General features: G+C 42.6%; 3 protein-coding genes across 3 annotated transcripts in view; 2 read left to right on the top strand and 1 right to left on the bottom strand.

Moving 5' to 3' along the window:
* Positions 1-2313, top strand: part of LOC117042736 (E3 ubiquitin-protein ligase TRIM7-like) — a 66382-nt gene extending 64069 nt beyond the window's left edge. Inside the window, exon 7 of the mRNA XM_033142362.1 lies at positions 1799-2313. Within this exon, the coding sequence (XP_032998253.1) occupies positions 1799-2313 (515 nt within the window). The remainder of the gene's footprint in view (positions 1-1798) is intronic.
* Positions 1-14897, bottom strand: part of LOC117042631 (zinc finger protein 850-like) — a 279120-nt gene that overhangs the window by 237794 nt on the left and 26429 nt on the right. The gene's annotated exons all lie outside the window — the stretch shown is intronic.
* On the top strand, positions 5126-13305 carry LOC117042835 (E3 ubiquitin-protein ligase TRIM7-like). Its single transcript, XM_033142492.1, has 7 exons — positions 5126-5590; positions 7649-7744; positions 8046-8276; positions 9491-9513; positions 11254-11375; positions 11750-11782; positions 12191-13305. The coding sequence occupies exons 1-7, from the start codon at positions 5162-5164 to the stop codon at positions 12688-12690; spliced, it is 1434 nt and encodes a 477-aa protein (XP_032998383.1). The 5' UTR covers positions 5126-5161; the 3' UTR covers positions 12691-13305.

The following is a 14897-nucleotide window of genomic DNA, read 5'->3' as shown; positions in this document are numbered from 1 at the left end:
GACAGAAGTCCAGTCTGGCCTGATCCTGGACACCACAAAAAAGGGAATCATAAGAGCTGGAAATGGTGCAGCAGATGGCAGCATAATGGAAACTCTTACATGTCTAAAAGAATCCCAGAATATAATTTTAAATATAACAGCAGTCAGTAAAATGCATAAAGGCTAATAAATACAACAATGAACTAGAAAAACCCAATACGTTTAACAAAAAAAAAAATTGACTAATAGCACTGGCAACATCCAACGTCACATTTAATTTCCAAAGGCCTCTGTACAAATGTGTGTCTTTAAAAAGAAATTGCTTGACTAACTTTCTTGAATGTGGCAGGAGGAGGGAAGGAGGGAGGATTGTGGAGCAGATCTTCTTTCTAATGTCCATCAGCCTGAACAATTAATTTTTTTTAAATCAATTATAATCCAATAATAGCCTCATTATAACAATGCCAATTTATAATACAATTCTAATGTAAATCATTCAAATACCAAATTATATAACTTATTTAAGGTGCTAGAATTGATGATTTTCTTTATTTCTGTGTTCCAAAATCTTGTTGATTTCAGTTACATTCCAGTCATGACCATAATCCCTTCCTTATACAACAGCTGCAATATTTATAACTTCTATTTGTGTTGACACATTAAATGACCAATTTTTAAATAAATTTCTCATGACGCTTCCGCTCCATAAATGTGAGGAACAGTGAAGAAAAAGATTAATGATATAGCCAATCAGGTCTGGGGAGCCAGGATTGGGGTCTTTGCATTGAAGGTGACAGGTGGGAATGGCAATTCCTGGGTTTGGCTTTAATAAAGGCCCCTTATCTTGGGATTGCAACAAGAAATGCATTAAAACAAGTCACAGGAAAAGGAAGACATTCATGTCAACTATTTAATAGATGTCAATTTAAAGGACAGAACTATCCATTTTTTGCATTGCTCTAACCAAACCACAAGAGAAAATCATGTTTGTTCTTGCTTGACCACTTATGTCAAGAATCCCGAGCAGGACATTTTAGACAGGGAGTATCAATCAGAGCACAGAAATACCTTTTTAAGGTATTGTTGTTCTTTTTATAATCTCTCTGGAAGTATGGACTATAACATAACATTAAATATGTAACTGAAACTTGAATGGTGGTTACAAGGAGGGTGAGAGCACCTGCTGCCAGATTTACCTGGCCTGTCAAGCATCGTCTGTCATGTGATGTGAGGTAAAATATTAAGATGTGAATTAGGGAGTCCCTGCTTTGACTCCCTTCTGCCATGAATGGTGGCCTTAGACAAGCCACTGTCTCTCAGCCTCAGTCCTCCCATCTGAAAAATGGGCATGCTGAAATTGACTTAACTTACAGGGTTGTTGCAAGGGTTCTATGTAGATAATGTGTGTTAAGTACTTCGAACCCTTGAAATAATAATAATAATAATAATAATAATAATAATAATAATAATAAATTTATTTATACCCCGGCCAAGACCGGGCTCAGCGCGGCTAACAACAAATATATAATACATTAAAAACACAAAATCAAATGATCGGTTAAAATACAGTTCAAAATCACATTTGAAATCAGAATAAAATTAAGTGGAAACCCACGAATCACAACCATAGGGGTAAGGAAAGAACTGCAAATGTTTGAAGAATCCTTATTATGAACTTGATGAACATCCGTGTCTCGAATGCAGAGCCATGGAGTCCCTGTTAATTTCAGAGGAGGTGCTTTTTCTGTGATGTGCCTAAAGAAAAGTCGGCTTCCTGGTTGACCTCGTTTCTCTTCTCTTTCCTCATCTGCCCCCACAGAAAACATAACTTTGGATCCAGACACAGCAAATCCCTGGCTCATCCTGTCTGAGGATCGAAAGAGAGTGAGAATGGGAGACGTCTATCAAAACCTGCCCGACAACCCTAAGAGATTCAACTGCCATTGCTATGTGCTGGGACGTGAGGCACTCAAGGAAGGCAGACATTTCTGGGACGTCGCTGTGGGGAGCGAGGGGGAATGGGCCATGGGGGTGGCCAGAGAGTCTGTGAAGAGAAAAGGAGATTTCATCCCTGGCCCTAAGGAAGGGATTTGGCGCATAGGGAAGTGGGGTGATCAATACAGGGTCTCCGCCCAAAATGGGCACCCTGTTCCGATGTTGGGTGGGGAGCCCAAGAGGATCCGAGTGACCCTGAACTGTGAAGGGGGAAGGGTGTCCTTTTATGATGCAGATACAGCAGCCCTTCTCCACTCATTCCCAGAAGCCTCCTTCTTTGGAGAGACCCTCCAACCCCTTTTTTTCATGAGAAAGAAAGCGAACCTGACACTCTCTTAACTGAGGGTGGAGACAGACAAGCGTATATACATTGCCATCATGACATATTCAGTCTCCTCTTCAGGACTGAGCTGACAAGCACTTGAGAAACCATATTTCCAGAACTGTGATTGGCCATCCCTTGTGTCAATCGTGATGCAACTCTCCCTTCTCAGTCCAGCTTTGTAAATGACACTGATTGATTGGGTCGCCTCGCCTGTCAGTCTCCAAACCTGCCTGTTCTCTCTCCCTTGGGAATCAGCTATTTCTGTCTGTGCAGGAGGTGCAAAAGCAGGAAAGAAGCAAGAAAATGATTTAAGAAACATCAGCAGACACCCCCCCCAAACACACACACATTCCTGTTTTGATGTAGTTCTCTCTCCAACCTCCAACTCTGACTTAAGATTTCTAGAGATAATACCATCATCTTTTCTGAATAAAATCAGAATTATGCACAGACCTTCCTCAGCCTCAATCCTGCTCTCTGAGGATTTTCCTCCCCCAAAACCTCCACTGGCCAGGGAGATGGAAGTTCAACCCCCCCCCCCCTTTTTTTGCTGCTCCTCAGGGAAGTTTTGTGGCAATTCAGCAAAATAATAATAATAATAATAATAATAATAATAATAATAATAATAATTTATTATTTATACCCCGCCCATCTGGCCGGGTCTCCCCAGCCACTCTGGGCGGCCTCCAACAAATACCAAAATACAATACAGAGTCACAAATTAAAAACTTCCCTAAACAGGGCTGCCTTCAGGTATTTTCTAAATGACAGGTAGTTTTTTATCTCTCTAACTCCTGATGGGAGGGCGTTCCACAGGGCGGGCGCCAAACTCACATGCAACTTAATTTCCGTGACTGCAGTCTGGAAACGTAACCCCCACGTAGGTTTTGGGCCTCGATGTAACAAAATCCCCTGAGACAGTGAAGAGCCTCCGTGAGAGGTTTTGAGGAGAGAACAGTGACAATCTAGAGGATTTTAGGGTTTGTGTGTTAAATTCCCACATATACAATTATTTTCTCCAAGGTGCTTTGTAGCAAAGAGGCAGATACTTACCTTTATTTTTAGAGATCATCTCTTATTATCCTTTTGTATAACAGGCCAGGAAGAATTTGGGGATATGTTTCCTATGCTAACATGTATGATTGTATTAAAGATTGTACTTCTTGTTGCTCCTGTGTTGGTTTGAACTCAGCAGTATAATATTCATTCCCCATGACACTTCCTCCAGGGATTTAGGGAGGGTGATAATCCTGTTTTATCCTCAGAGAAACCCTGTGAGGTAGAAGAGGCTGAGCTGAGAGACTTGGAAAAAGGAGAAACATTCAGGTTTATGGTGAAAATGGATTTGAACCTGGGCCTTGTCATCCCAAGTCCAACACACTGGACACTCAGAATTTGAAATCTTAACAAGGGTAACTGTCCTTCAGAGATATGCTTGAAAGCCCTCTCTGCAAAGTTCCTCTATATGTTGTAGCTCCTCTTCAGACCTTCCTGTGTTGACTATGAATGTCTGCAGGAGGAGACAAACCAGTTTGAGTGAGGGGCATGTTTCAGGGGCTTCCCTTCATAAGCTCATATTTCACACCTGGATCCATTTCTGGATCTCAGCATTTGGATTAAAAATGAAAGCAAATCCTCCAAGTCGGAAGTCTGCCCATCCCTTGCTTGTGGGAATCCCACCACCAGGAGAGGTGGGAGTCTCAGTCATATCTCAGACGTATCTGCCATGTCAGTGAGAGAGCAGGTATGCTAATGACATCCTACTTTTTAACAGTTGTGGGCAAATGGAGGGGGGGGAAACGAAAGGTATGCCAATTGCAATAGTTCCCCACCCCATTTTCAATGGAAGCATTGCAACCAATGCCAAACAGATGGGTGGTACAAATAGGGAGAGGTGTTTTAATTCAACATTTTTATCATAGTCACCCAAATGGAAATTCTCAATTCGGAAGAAGAAGTGAAGGCAGCACATCTTTCTAATCTCTCCTGAGCTCTGTGGACCAAAGAAGAAATTGAGCCTACAGCCCTGTGCCCACTTCCCTGGGATAAGCCCCTTTGAACTTAGACATAGAAGTGCCCTTTATTTTCTGGAGACAAAGGATTAGCTCACATGTTTTGGTGATTGCCTAGGGAAAGGACTTCTTCACACATACGGTTTTGGCCACTGGACCACACAGCCTTTTAAAGTTACAGGTGCTGTGTTGGTCTGCCATAGTCAAAACAAAATAAAAAATAATAAAATCCTTCCAGCAGCACCTTAGAGACCAACTAAGTTTGTTCTTGGTATGAGCTTTCGTGTGCATTGAAGTGTGCGTGCACACGAAAGCCCATACAAACTTAGTTGGTCTCTAAGGTGCTACTGGAAGGATTTTTTTATTTTGTTTGACACCCTTTTAAAGTTGGTGAGACAAAGGGTTTGAGACAAAAAGCCCTTTCCTGTTGTCCGCCTCCACAGCTTCAGCGGTAGACTGCCTCTGCACCAGGAGGTTTCATTTAGCAGCCCCAGAAACTGTGAGGGGCGGGGCAGCAATTCATTCATTAGCTTGCAAAGTAGTCTGAGGCTGACATGCTGATAGTAAACAACAACAAACTCCACCAGCTCTGGCAGGGAAATGGTTCCTTAAAAGAGCAGCCACCAGGAATGAGCATTCCATTTAAAATAAAACATTTAAAATAAAATGTATAAAACTATAGATTTCCACCATATCAAAGCGGCTCGGAGCTCCACCCAACTCCAAGGCAGCAGAGATCCTGAGTACATAAATAATCGCACCTGAATTTCCTGGAAAGGGAACACGCCCATTTGCAGACGCAAAGGAGATAAAACGAAACCCGCTCTCTCTTCCTGGCGAGGCAGCAACCATGGCTGCTTCTGAGGGTCCCGTCCGGGATCTCCGCGAAGAAGCCACTTGCTCCATCTGCCTGGATTATTTCAGGGATCCAGTGATCATTCATGAGTGCGGGCACAACTTCTGCCGATCCTGCCTGATCCAGTGCTGGGAGAAATCCGAGGGAGAGGCTTCCTGCCCTCAGTGCAGGGAAACGGTTGAGCAAAGCAGCATCACGAAAAACCAGCAGCTGGCAAATTTTGTGGAAATAATTAAGAAATTCAGCCATCTGGGGGGGAAAGAGGAGGGAAAAGGAAAGGGAAAGGTTTGCGAGAAGCACCAGGAGCCCCTGAAGCTCTTCTGCAAGGAGGACGAAAGCTCCATCTGTGTCGTGTGTAATGTTTCCAAGGAGCACAAGAGCCACGAGGTGGTTCCTCTAGAGGAGGCGTCCCAGGAATACAAGGTGGGAAAAGGCAGTGGGTCTTACTTGGGGGTGGAAGAGCTGCAGACAAGAGGGGCTTGCACTAATAAAAATAATAATGTTGTAATGTAGTCTCTCCGCTTGAATCCCAAAAGGAATCCTCCAGGAGAGATCTTGTGCAGCCTGATAAAACTAAACTTCTGAAACTTTATAAGATAAACATTTATTTTCACTTTTTTGTTTGTTTTAAATTGCTGTTACTTTTTACCTATGTCATTTTAAACTGTGATATTAATGCTGTATTCTTGGTTTTAGATTTATGTGGAAATTGTTTTCCATTTGGTAGTGTGTATTTTTTGATGTGGTTTATTTATTGTTTATCACTTTTGCAATTATGTAAATCTGTCATGTTGTAAGCCTCCTTGAGCCTTTTTTTTAACTGGAAAGGCGGCATACAAATAAAATGCTGCAATGACTTCCCTGGGATGAAAGATTACAACATCTAGGATTAATTTAATAAAAAGGAGGGGGTAGATGTTGGAGTTGCGTTCAGTGTGGTGGAGAAATAACAAAACTCACATGTTTTTTTGTGTTTTTTTTTCAATTTTTTAAATAGTTTTAACATGATATAAAGATAACAAACAAGTAAACCATTACAAACAACAAAAACAATAACAGAAATATAAAACAAAAACAACGCTTAAATCTTCCTACACCTATCTTTTCCTGCGTTCCTTGAAAATCATCTTTAGTAATTTCTTTACATTATTATAATCATCGTTATGAATTAATCTTAACCTCTCTTCTTATCTATAATCCTTATCATTTATAACAATTCTACGTCTTAAATCTATCTTCTGAATCTACAGCCTAATTTATCTTTCAGCTTCTAATCTTTGATCTTACAGTAATCTTTTAAATACTATTTAAATTTCTTCCATTCTTCTTCCACCGCGTCATCCCTCTGGTCACGTAGTTTACTGGTCAGTTCAGCGAGTTCCATATAGTCCATCATTTTCATCTGCCATTCTTCTATCGTTGGTAACTCTTCCATTTTCCAGTTTTTAGCTAACAAAATTCCGGCTGCTGTCGTGGCATACCGTATTTTTCGCTCCATAGGGCGCACCGGACCATAGGGCGTGCCTCGTTTTTAGAGGAGGAAACAAGATTTTTTTTTCTGGTTTTCCTCCTCTAAAAGCCCTGGTTTTTTTGAGGATCAGCTAAAAGTTTTGCAGCTTTTTTTGCAAAGGAAAAGCCCTGTTTTTTTAGGATCAGCTAAAAGTTTTGCAGCATTTTTTTTGCAAAGGGGGAAAAGCAAACAGGAAAAGCCCCTTTTTTATGGGGTTCAACTCACATTTCTGCAGCTTAAGGAAAGGGAGCCTTTTCTACAGTTTCCAGACAGATAATCTAATCAGCCAGTCACATGTTGCTGGGGAAACAAACAACCTCCCTCTGCAGCACATTCAACAATGGAGGCCTGGGAAAGAGGGCGGGGCTGAAAGGGAGCCGGGGACTCTTATCTCTCTCCAGATCTTTTGCTGATCAGCTGCTGAGCAGGGTCCTTTCAACACCCCATTTTCTCTTTGTAAAGTAAAAAGCATGATTCTCTTTTGGCCCCTGGGCAATTCGGCTCCAGGGACCACCATTCGCTCCATAAGACGCACAGATATTTCCCCTTACTTTTTACTTTTCCCCCTTACTTTTCTTATGGAGCGAAAAATACAGTACATAAAGAATGTCCTATCACATTTTGGGATTCCTGGTTTACAATACCAACTAAAAAGGCTTCTGGTTTTTTACTAAATGTGTTTTTCAAAACTTTCTCTAATTCATTATAAATCCTCTCCCAGAAGTCTTTTACCTTTGGGCACGTCCACCACATATGGAAAAATGTTCCTTCTACTTGCTTACATTTCCAGCATTTCAAAACTCACATGTTTTTCAACTCTGATATTGGGAAGCCCCATTTCTGCCTCATCTGGGAGGAACAAGGGGAACCTTTGCCAAAGTCCCAGGGATGTGGGGCAGGGAGCAAACATACAATTCAGCTTGCCTGTTAATGTTTAAAGCAGCCCAACTTGGATTTTGTTTTCTTTTCAGGATCAGATCAGCAGCTGCCTGGACAATGTGAAGAAGGAGAGAGAGAAAATTATGGAATTGAAGGCAGACACAGAAAAGGAAAGCCAAGACTTGCTTGTAAGCATCATTGTTACTTGAAGGTGAAAAAGTGTTATAATCTAGAATAAATATATGGAATAAAACTGAATATGGAATACAGAAAGGGGTTTCTTTTTGAACAGCCTTATCTCCTATTTAAAGGAGGGGGTGGGCTTGTACTTTTGAAGCAATTTCTCTGCTGAGTCTTGGCTTTATCTCTCTACAATGTCAGGCATGCCCTTCCAAGAGAATTCTGATAACTGGCCTCTTCCTCCTGCAACAGCAGACTAGATGCCAGATTTTGGTCCACTGTCCTCTTCTTTCAATCTCCTTCCTGCAGAAACAAACAGATGCAGAGAGGGAAAAGATGGTGGCTGAGTTCAGGCGAATGCACCAGTTTCTGGAAGAACAAGAGAAACTTATTCTGGACCAGATGGCAGAAGTGGAGAAGGAGATTGCTGCAAAAAGGGAGGAGCACCTGGCTAAACTCTCCGGGGTACTCTCCTCTCTTGACAGCCTCATCCGGGAGATGGAGGAGAAGCTTCAGGAACCAGCGAGTGAACTCCTGCAGGTCAGGCCTGGTCTTGATGCGAGAGGGTGGAGTGTGCTGCTTCAAACTACAGGCAGGAGGATATCATGTTCCCCCCCTGAGGAAAGTACAATTGGTACATGAAGGGTGAAAGGCATGGATTCGCAAAAGGGGCCCTACTAGATCAAACCATAGGCCCCTTCAGTCCAGCATTGTGTTCTCACGTTGGCCAACAAGAGGTCTCTGAGAAGCCAGTAGCTCTCTGCCCACCTCTCTTTCCTTGCAAGTGGAACTCAGCTGCTTAGTATTGATAACTGACTGGGGTCATCCAGAGGTTTGGAGCAAGTTGTCAGCAGTACACAAACTTGAAAAATTAGAATATCATGGAAAAGTCCATTTATGTAAGCAATTGTTTTCATTAGCTACTGGGGTGTAATATATGAGATAGACTCAAGACATGCAAAACGAGATATGTCAAGCCTTTGCTTGTTATAATTGTGATGATTATGGCATGCAGATGATGAAAACCCCAAAGTTGAAATTGTTAATTTGGGGTTCTCATCAGCTGTACGCCATAATCATCACAATTATAACAAATAAAGGCTTGACATAGCTCACTTTGCATGTCATGAGTCTATCTCATATATTAGTTTCACCTTTTAAGTTGAATTACTGAAAGAAATTAACCTTTCCACGTTATTCTAATTTTTCGAGTTTCACCTGTATGCTGGTGACTCTCCTTTACATCTGCAGGTGAGGCAGTGGAAGTGATGGACCAGTGTCTTCCCTCAGTAATGGACTGGATGAGAGCCAACAAACTGAAGCTCAATCCAGATAAGACTGAGGCACTCTTAGTGGGTAGTTCCCTAGACCAGATGGGTGGGAGATGGCCTGCTCTTGATGGGGTTACACTTCCTCTGACGGTGTGGGTACATGGCTTGGGGGTTGTACATGGGGCTGCCTCTGAAGACAGTTTGGATTATTTGGTTGCTCTTGTCTTTATTATGCATGTTATGTTTTTATATTGTGATTTTATCTTGTGAACTACCCAGAGACCTGTGGGTATATCGTGGTATACAAAATTGACAACAACAACAACAACAAACTGATCATAGGGTTTTTTGTAGAACTAGTTCCACTGACATCTTTCTTTCTTTCTTTCTTTCTTTCTTCTTTTCTTTTCTTTTCTTTTCTTTTCTTTTCTTTTCTTTTCTTTTCTTTTCTTTTCTTTTCTTTCTTTCTTTCTTTCCCTCCAGGATATCAGAAGCTTCTTGCAGAGGTAGGTGATGGAAAACCCCTGCCTTATTATGATGCCAGGAAAGTTCCTGTTTAACGGGTGAGAAATTCACTCACCGGTCCCTCCTTCCAGAGGCAGCTGAGGACTCCCATCGTCCGTCTCACAACATCACAGACAAAAATAAGGGCACATTTTTGTGGTAGTTTGTAGCTATTGGACCCATCTACAATCACAGACAGGAAGCTGTTCCCATTGCATATTTCTGAAGGCCCTTCATGGATTCATTTACTGTACTCTGCAATTGATACAAAAAGGACATTCCCTGGGTGGCCGTGACACCTGCTCTGTGTGATCTGCCTTGTGGCTGCAGTCAGTGATTTCAGCTCAGCTCCCCAGCAGTGATTTCAGCTGCATACCTAGCCTAGTATCCCACCTTCGTCGCCAGTGAAGTGTAGGTGGGTTCCCACAAGGCAAGACACAGTGATGGGAACCTTTTATTGACCTACAGAACTGAGCAACAGGTTCTGAAGGTCTGGTCCCCTCCCACTCCCCATGTGATTGGCTGTCTAAACTTCCAAGCTGTGAATCATGACAGAGTTTAAGGGCCAAAGACAGAGGCCCAAATTCTGAAATGTTCTGTGATTGGTTATCATGTATCGAGTCAGAATACAGGAGCTCAGAATCCTTAGTCCAGACTTAAACTCAGGCAAACAGACCACTGAATGCATAACAAATATCTTCACTATAACTTACACTTAAATACCCAGCTGATCACCCATTCCCACCACCCTTTTGAGTAATACCCCTCCCCACTCCCTCACTATATTTAAGGGTCTGGTGACTTCCGTTTCAGTGTATCTGAAGAAGTGTGCATGCACACGAAAGCTCATACCAAGAACAAACTTAGTTGGTCTCTAAGGTGCTATTGGAAAGAATTTTTTATTTTATTTTGTTTTAAATACCCAGTGTATATCTGGCTTCTATGGGTTCTTCCTCAGACATAAGATTGTGAGAAAGGGCCCTGCTGGATCTGGCCAGTGGCCCATCTAGTCCAGCATCCTGTTTTCACAGTGACGAGCCAGATGCCAGTGGGAAACCTGTGAGCAGGATCCGAGCCCCAGAGGACACTCCCCTCCGGTGGTTTCAGCAACTGGAGTTCAGAGGCACCACTGCCCTTGACCCAGCCATCGTGAATAGTAGCCACTGAGAGCCTTGTCCTTCAGACCACTTCAAACACTAATGAATTTTGAGAATCTTCCATGTTTAGATAATATTGCTTTAATTTCTATTTTTTTCCATTTTCAAAATATAACCACTGTGCTAAAATACATTTACAGTATATTGTTAATTGCAAAAGCCATTCTAAAGCTTTCTGCATTTCCTTATATTCCAGAAATGCACAAAACAAATCTATTTTGTTTTGCTCATTAATCACGTGAAATGCTTCACTAAAACTGGTGTAGTCCTAAAATCTCTGCATAAGGACCCAGTAATGCTTACTCTTAAAAAATTTTTTTTTTGCATATATGAGCTTCTTTACCTTCAATCTCATATTAATATATTTCCTCCCATATATTTTGGAAGCAGGTGTGTGTCCATTTTCCTTAAATTTTTTAGGTGCTCTCTGGATCCTCATGTCATCTAGATGCTCCCTTTTGCCATAGGAAGAACCCTGCTCCCAAATCTTCATCATGCCTCTATCATCAGTATGAGGCACCTGCCTTGTCAGAAAGTTCCTTGCATTGGAAGGATGGTGACTTGACTCTGTTCTCTTCTTCCCAGGTCTCAGGCGAAGGAGAGCTTAGAGGACCCTCCTGTGGCTTTTCCTCCTGCCCTGAAGTGGAAGATCTGGGACTTCTGCGATATAAATCCCTTCCTGGAGGGAGTCATGAATAAATTCAGAGGTACCGTAATGAAAAAGGGCTGTGCCTATTTTATACTGGATGTTCAGAAGTGTTCTTGACAGACTCCAGCTCATAATATTAGCCATGCCAGTGAAATGGAAAGCTTATTTATTTATTCTCTTTCAACATCTAGAAGCCACTCTTTCATATGTAGATGATTCACAACTGATTTTACTAATGCAATTGAAAGGGGATAGTAAACTCTTCTTGCTGGGCTCTGGAATTTCTCCAGCTTGCGTGGCCAGTGGTTAGGGATGATAGGACTTGTAGTCCACAATACCTGGCTACAATCTCATGAGCTCATATTGTTGTTGCCAGGTTTGTTATCTGAATGATGGTGTGATGCTAAATCTCTGTTCCCTTTTCTCTTCCAGACACTCTGGAATATGGACTTAAGCTGCAAAAAGGTACATTTAGTAGTAGTAGTAGTAGTAGTAGTAGTAGTACTAACAATAATAATAATAATTTAATAAATAATAATAATTTATTTTTTATGCACTGCCCATCTGATCGCAAAGGGGCCCTACTAGATCAAACCACAGGCCCCTTCAGTCCATAGTAAGATTGATTCAACTTACAGAGTCATTGCAAGGGTTCTTTGTAGATAATGTGTGCTAAGTACTTCGTACCCTTGAATGAACTGCAGATGTTTCAAAAGTCTTTATTAAGAACTTGATGGACATCCCTGTCTCAAATGCAGAGCCATGGAGTTCCTGTTTATTTCAGAGGGCATGTTATTTCTGTCATGTGCCTAAGGAAAAGTCAGCTTCCCAGTTGACGTTGTTTCTTTTCTCTTTCCTCATCTTCCCCCACAGAAAATGTAACTTTGGATCCAGACACAGCACATCCCCACCTTATACTGTCTGAGGATCGAAAGAGTGTGAGATGGGAAGAAGTGCGTCAAGACCTGCCAGACAACCCTGAGAGATTTGATACATATAGCGAAGTGCTGGGATGTGAGAGTTTCACAGCAGGCAGACATTTCTGGGAGGTCACTGTGGGAAGAGAGGAGGAATGGGGGGTGGGGGTTGCCAAAAAGTCTGTGAGGAGGAAGGATGTTTCCTCTTCTGGTCCTACAGAAGGGATCTGGGATTTCGGGAAGTGGGGCGGAATATACAACCCCCATGAGGCCCCTGTTCCAAGTGAGGAGCCCAAGAGGATCCGAGTGACCCTGAACTGTGAAGGGGGACGTGTGTCCTTTTATGATGCAGATACAGCAGCCCTTCTCCATGCATTTCCAGCAGCCTCCTTCTCAGGAGAGACCCTCCAGCCCTATTTTTACGTGAACAAGGAAGGGAACCTGATACTCTCTTGACTGAGGGTGCAGACAGACAAGCGTATATTGCCATTGTGACACATTCAGTCTCCTCTTCAGGACTGAGCTGACAAGCACTTGAGAAACCATATTTGCAGAACTGTGATTGGCCATCCGTTATGTCAATCATGATGCAACTCTCTCTTCCTGGGCCATCTTTGTAAATGACACTGATTGATTGGGTCCCCTGTCAATCCCCAAACTTAGGAAAAAACCTAACCCTACACACATTCCTGTTTCAATGTAGTTCTCTCTCCAACCCCCAACTCTGACTTCAGATTTCTAGAGACAATAACATCATCTTTTCTGAATAAAATAAGAATGATGCATGGGTCACTGAAAACCTTCCTCAGCCTCAATCCTGCTCTCAGATTCCCTTTTCCTTCCCCAAAACCTCCACTGTCATGGAGATGGAAGTTCCAAAATCCCTTTTTCTGCTACTCCTCAGTGAAGCTTATGTGGCAATTCAGCAAAATCTCCATATCCAAAGAGACCTGTTTGTTAGTTGAGTACAGATTGCACCCTGGAGCACTTTGTCAAAACAAATTAATAAATAGAAAGAGGGCGAGAGACCAGGAAAAACTGTTGGAAGGGACTGTGTGAGATCTCACAAGAATCTCCAGAGCCCAGGAAGAAATGGGGGGGGGCATTGGCAGTGATGGAAACAGTTTCTAAGTCCACCTTGCTTATCGGCCTCTAGAAAGGTCAAGATCTCTAGCTTCAGACAAGTAGGGATAGTTGCTTGGGGGGCATTTTCGAGGGTTTTCCTGACATGCAATATTGCCTTTGCATGCACAAAGAGTCGGACTGAACAACAAAAATGGTGACCCCAGGAATGTAACCCCCCACATAAGTCTTGGGTCTCGATGTAACAAAACCCCCTCTGACAATGAAGAGCCTCTGCCAGAAGTTCTGAATGACAATCTAGAGAATTTCGGGGGGGGGGGGCAATTCCCATGTATAAAATTATTTTCTCCAAAGTGCTTTGTAGTGAACAGGCAGATACTTATCTGTATTTTTAGAGATCACCCCTTATATTTTTGTGTAACGGGCTTGAAAGTCTTTGGGGATATGTTTCATGCGCTAACGTGTTTGATTCTATTAAAGATTGTACTTCCTGTTGCTCTTGTTGTTTCAAATTGCATTCCCCATGACACTTCCTCCAGGGGTTTTCTGAGGGTGGTATCCTGTTTTATCCTCAGAGAAACCCTGTGAGGTAAAGGAGGCTGAGCTGAGAGACTTAGAAAAAGGAGAAACGTTCAAGTTTATGGTCAAAAGCATGGGTAGGCAAACTAAGGCCCAGGGGCCAGATCCGGCCCAATTGCCTTTTAAATCCAGCCCGCAGACGCTCTGGGAATCACATGTGTTTTTACATGTGTAGAGTGTGTCCTTTTATTTAAAATGCATCTCTGGGTTATTTGTGGGGCATAGGAATTCGTTCATTCCCCCCCCCAAAATATAGTCTGGCCCCCCACAAGGTCCGAGGGATAGTGGACTGGCCCTCTGCTGAAAAAGTTTGCTGACCCCTGGTCAAAAGGGATTTGAACCTGGGCCTTGTCACCCCAAGTCCAACACACTGGGCATTCAGAATTTGAAATCTTAACAAGGGTAACTGTCCCTTCAGAGATATGCTTGAAAGCCCTCCCTGCAAAGTTCCTCTATATGCTGCAGTTACAGGTGGGTAGCCGTGTTGGTCTGCCATAGTCAAAACAAAATAAAATAAAAAATTCTTTCCAGTAGCACCTTAGAGACCAACTAAGTTTGTTCTTGGTATGAGCTTTCGTGTGCATGCACACTTCTTCAGATACACCTCTATATGCTGTAGCTCCTCTTCAGACCTCCCTACGTTGACCTTGAATATCTGCAGGAGGAGTCAAACCAGTTTGAGTGAGGGGCAGATTTCAGGGGCTTCCCTTCATAAGCCCATATTTTGCACCTGGGTCCATTTCTGGATCTCAGCATTCGGATTAAAAATGAAAGCAAATCCCCCAAGTCGCAAGTCTGCCCATCCCTTGCTTGTGGGAATCCCATCACCAGGAGAGAAGGGAGTCTCAGCTGTATCTGCCATGTCAGTCAGAGAGCAGGTATGCTAATGACACCCTACTTTTTAACACACAGTCAGTTGTGGGCAAATGGAAGGGGGACGACGAAGAAAGGAATGCCAATTGCAATAGTTCCCCACTCCATTTTCAACAGAAGCATTGCAA

Source organism: Lacerta agilis, chromosome 2 (assembly GCF_009819535.1).
Source record: "Lacerta agilis isolate rLacAgi1 chromosome 2, rLacAgi1.pri, whole genome shotgun sequence".
NCBI classification, from domain to species: Eukaryota; Metazoa; Chordata; class Lepidosauria; order Squamata; family Lacertidae; genus Lacerta; species Lacerta agilis.
Note: the sequence above shows the minus strand (reverse complement) of the source record. Positions and strands in the feature narration are given on the sequence as shown.

Coding starts and splice junctions, on each gene's coding strand:
- LOC117042835 (XM_033142492.1), top strand. CDS start 5,162: ATGGCTGCTTCTGAGGGTCCCGTCCGGGATCTCCGCGAAGAAGCCACT. Junction 5,591..7,648: donor AGGCGTCCCAGGAATACAAG/GTGGGAAAAGGC, acceptor TTTTCTTTTCAG/GATCAGATCAGCAGCTGCCT. Junction 9,514..11,253: donor ATCAGAAGCTTCTTGCAGAG/GTAGGTGATGGA, acceptor TCTTCTTCCCAG/GTCTCAGGCGAAGGAGAGCT.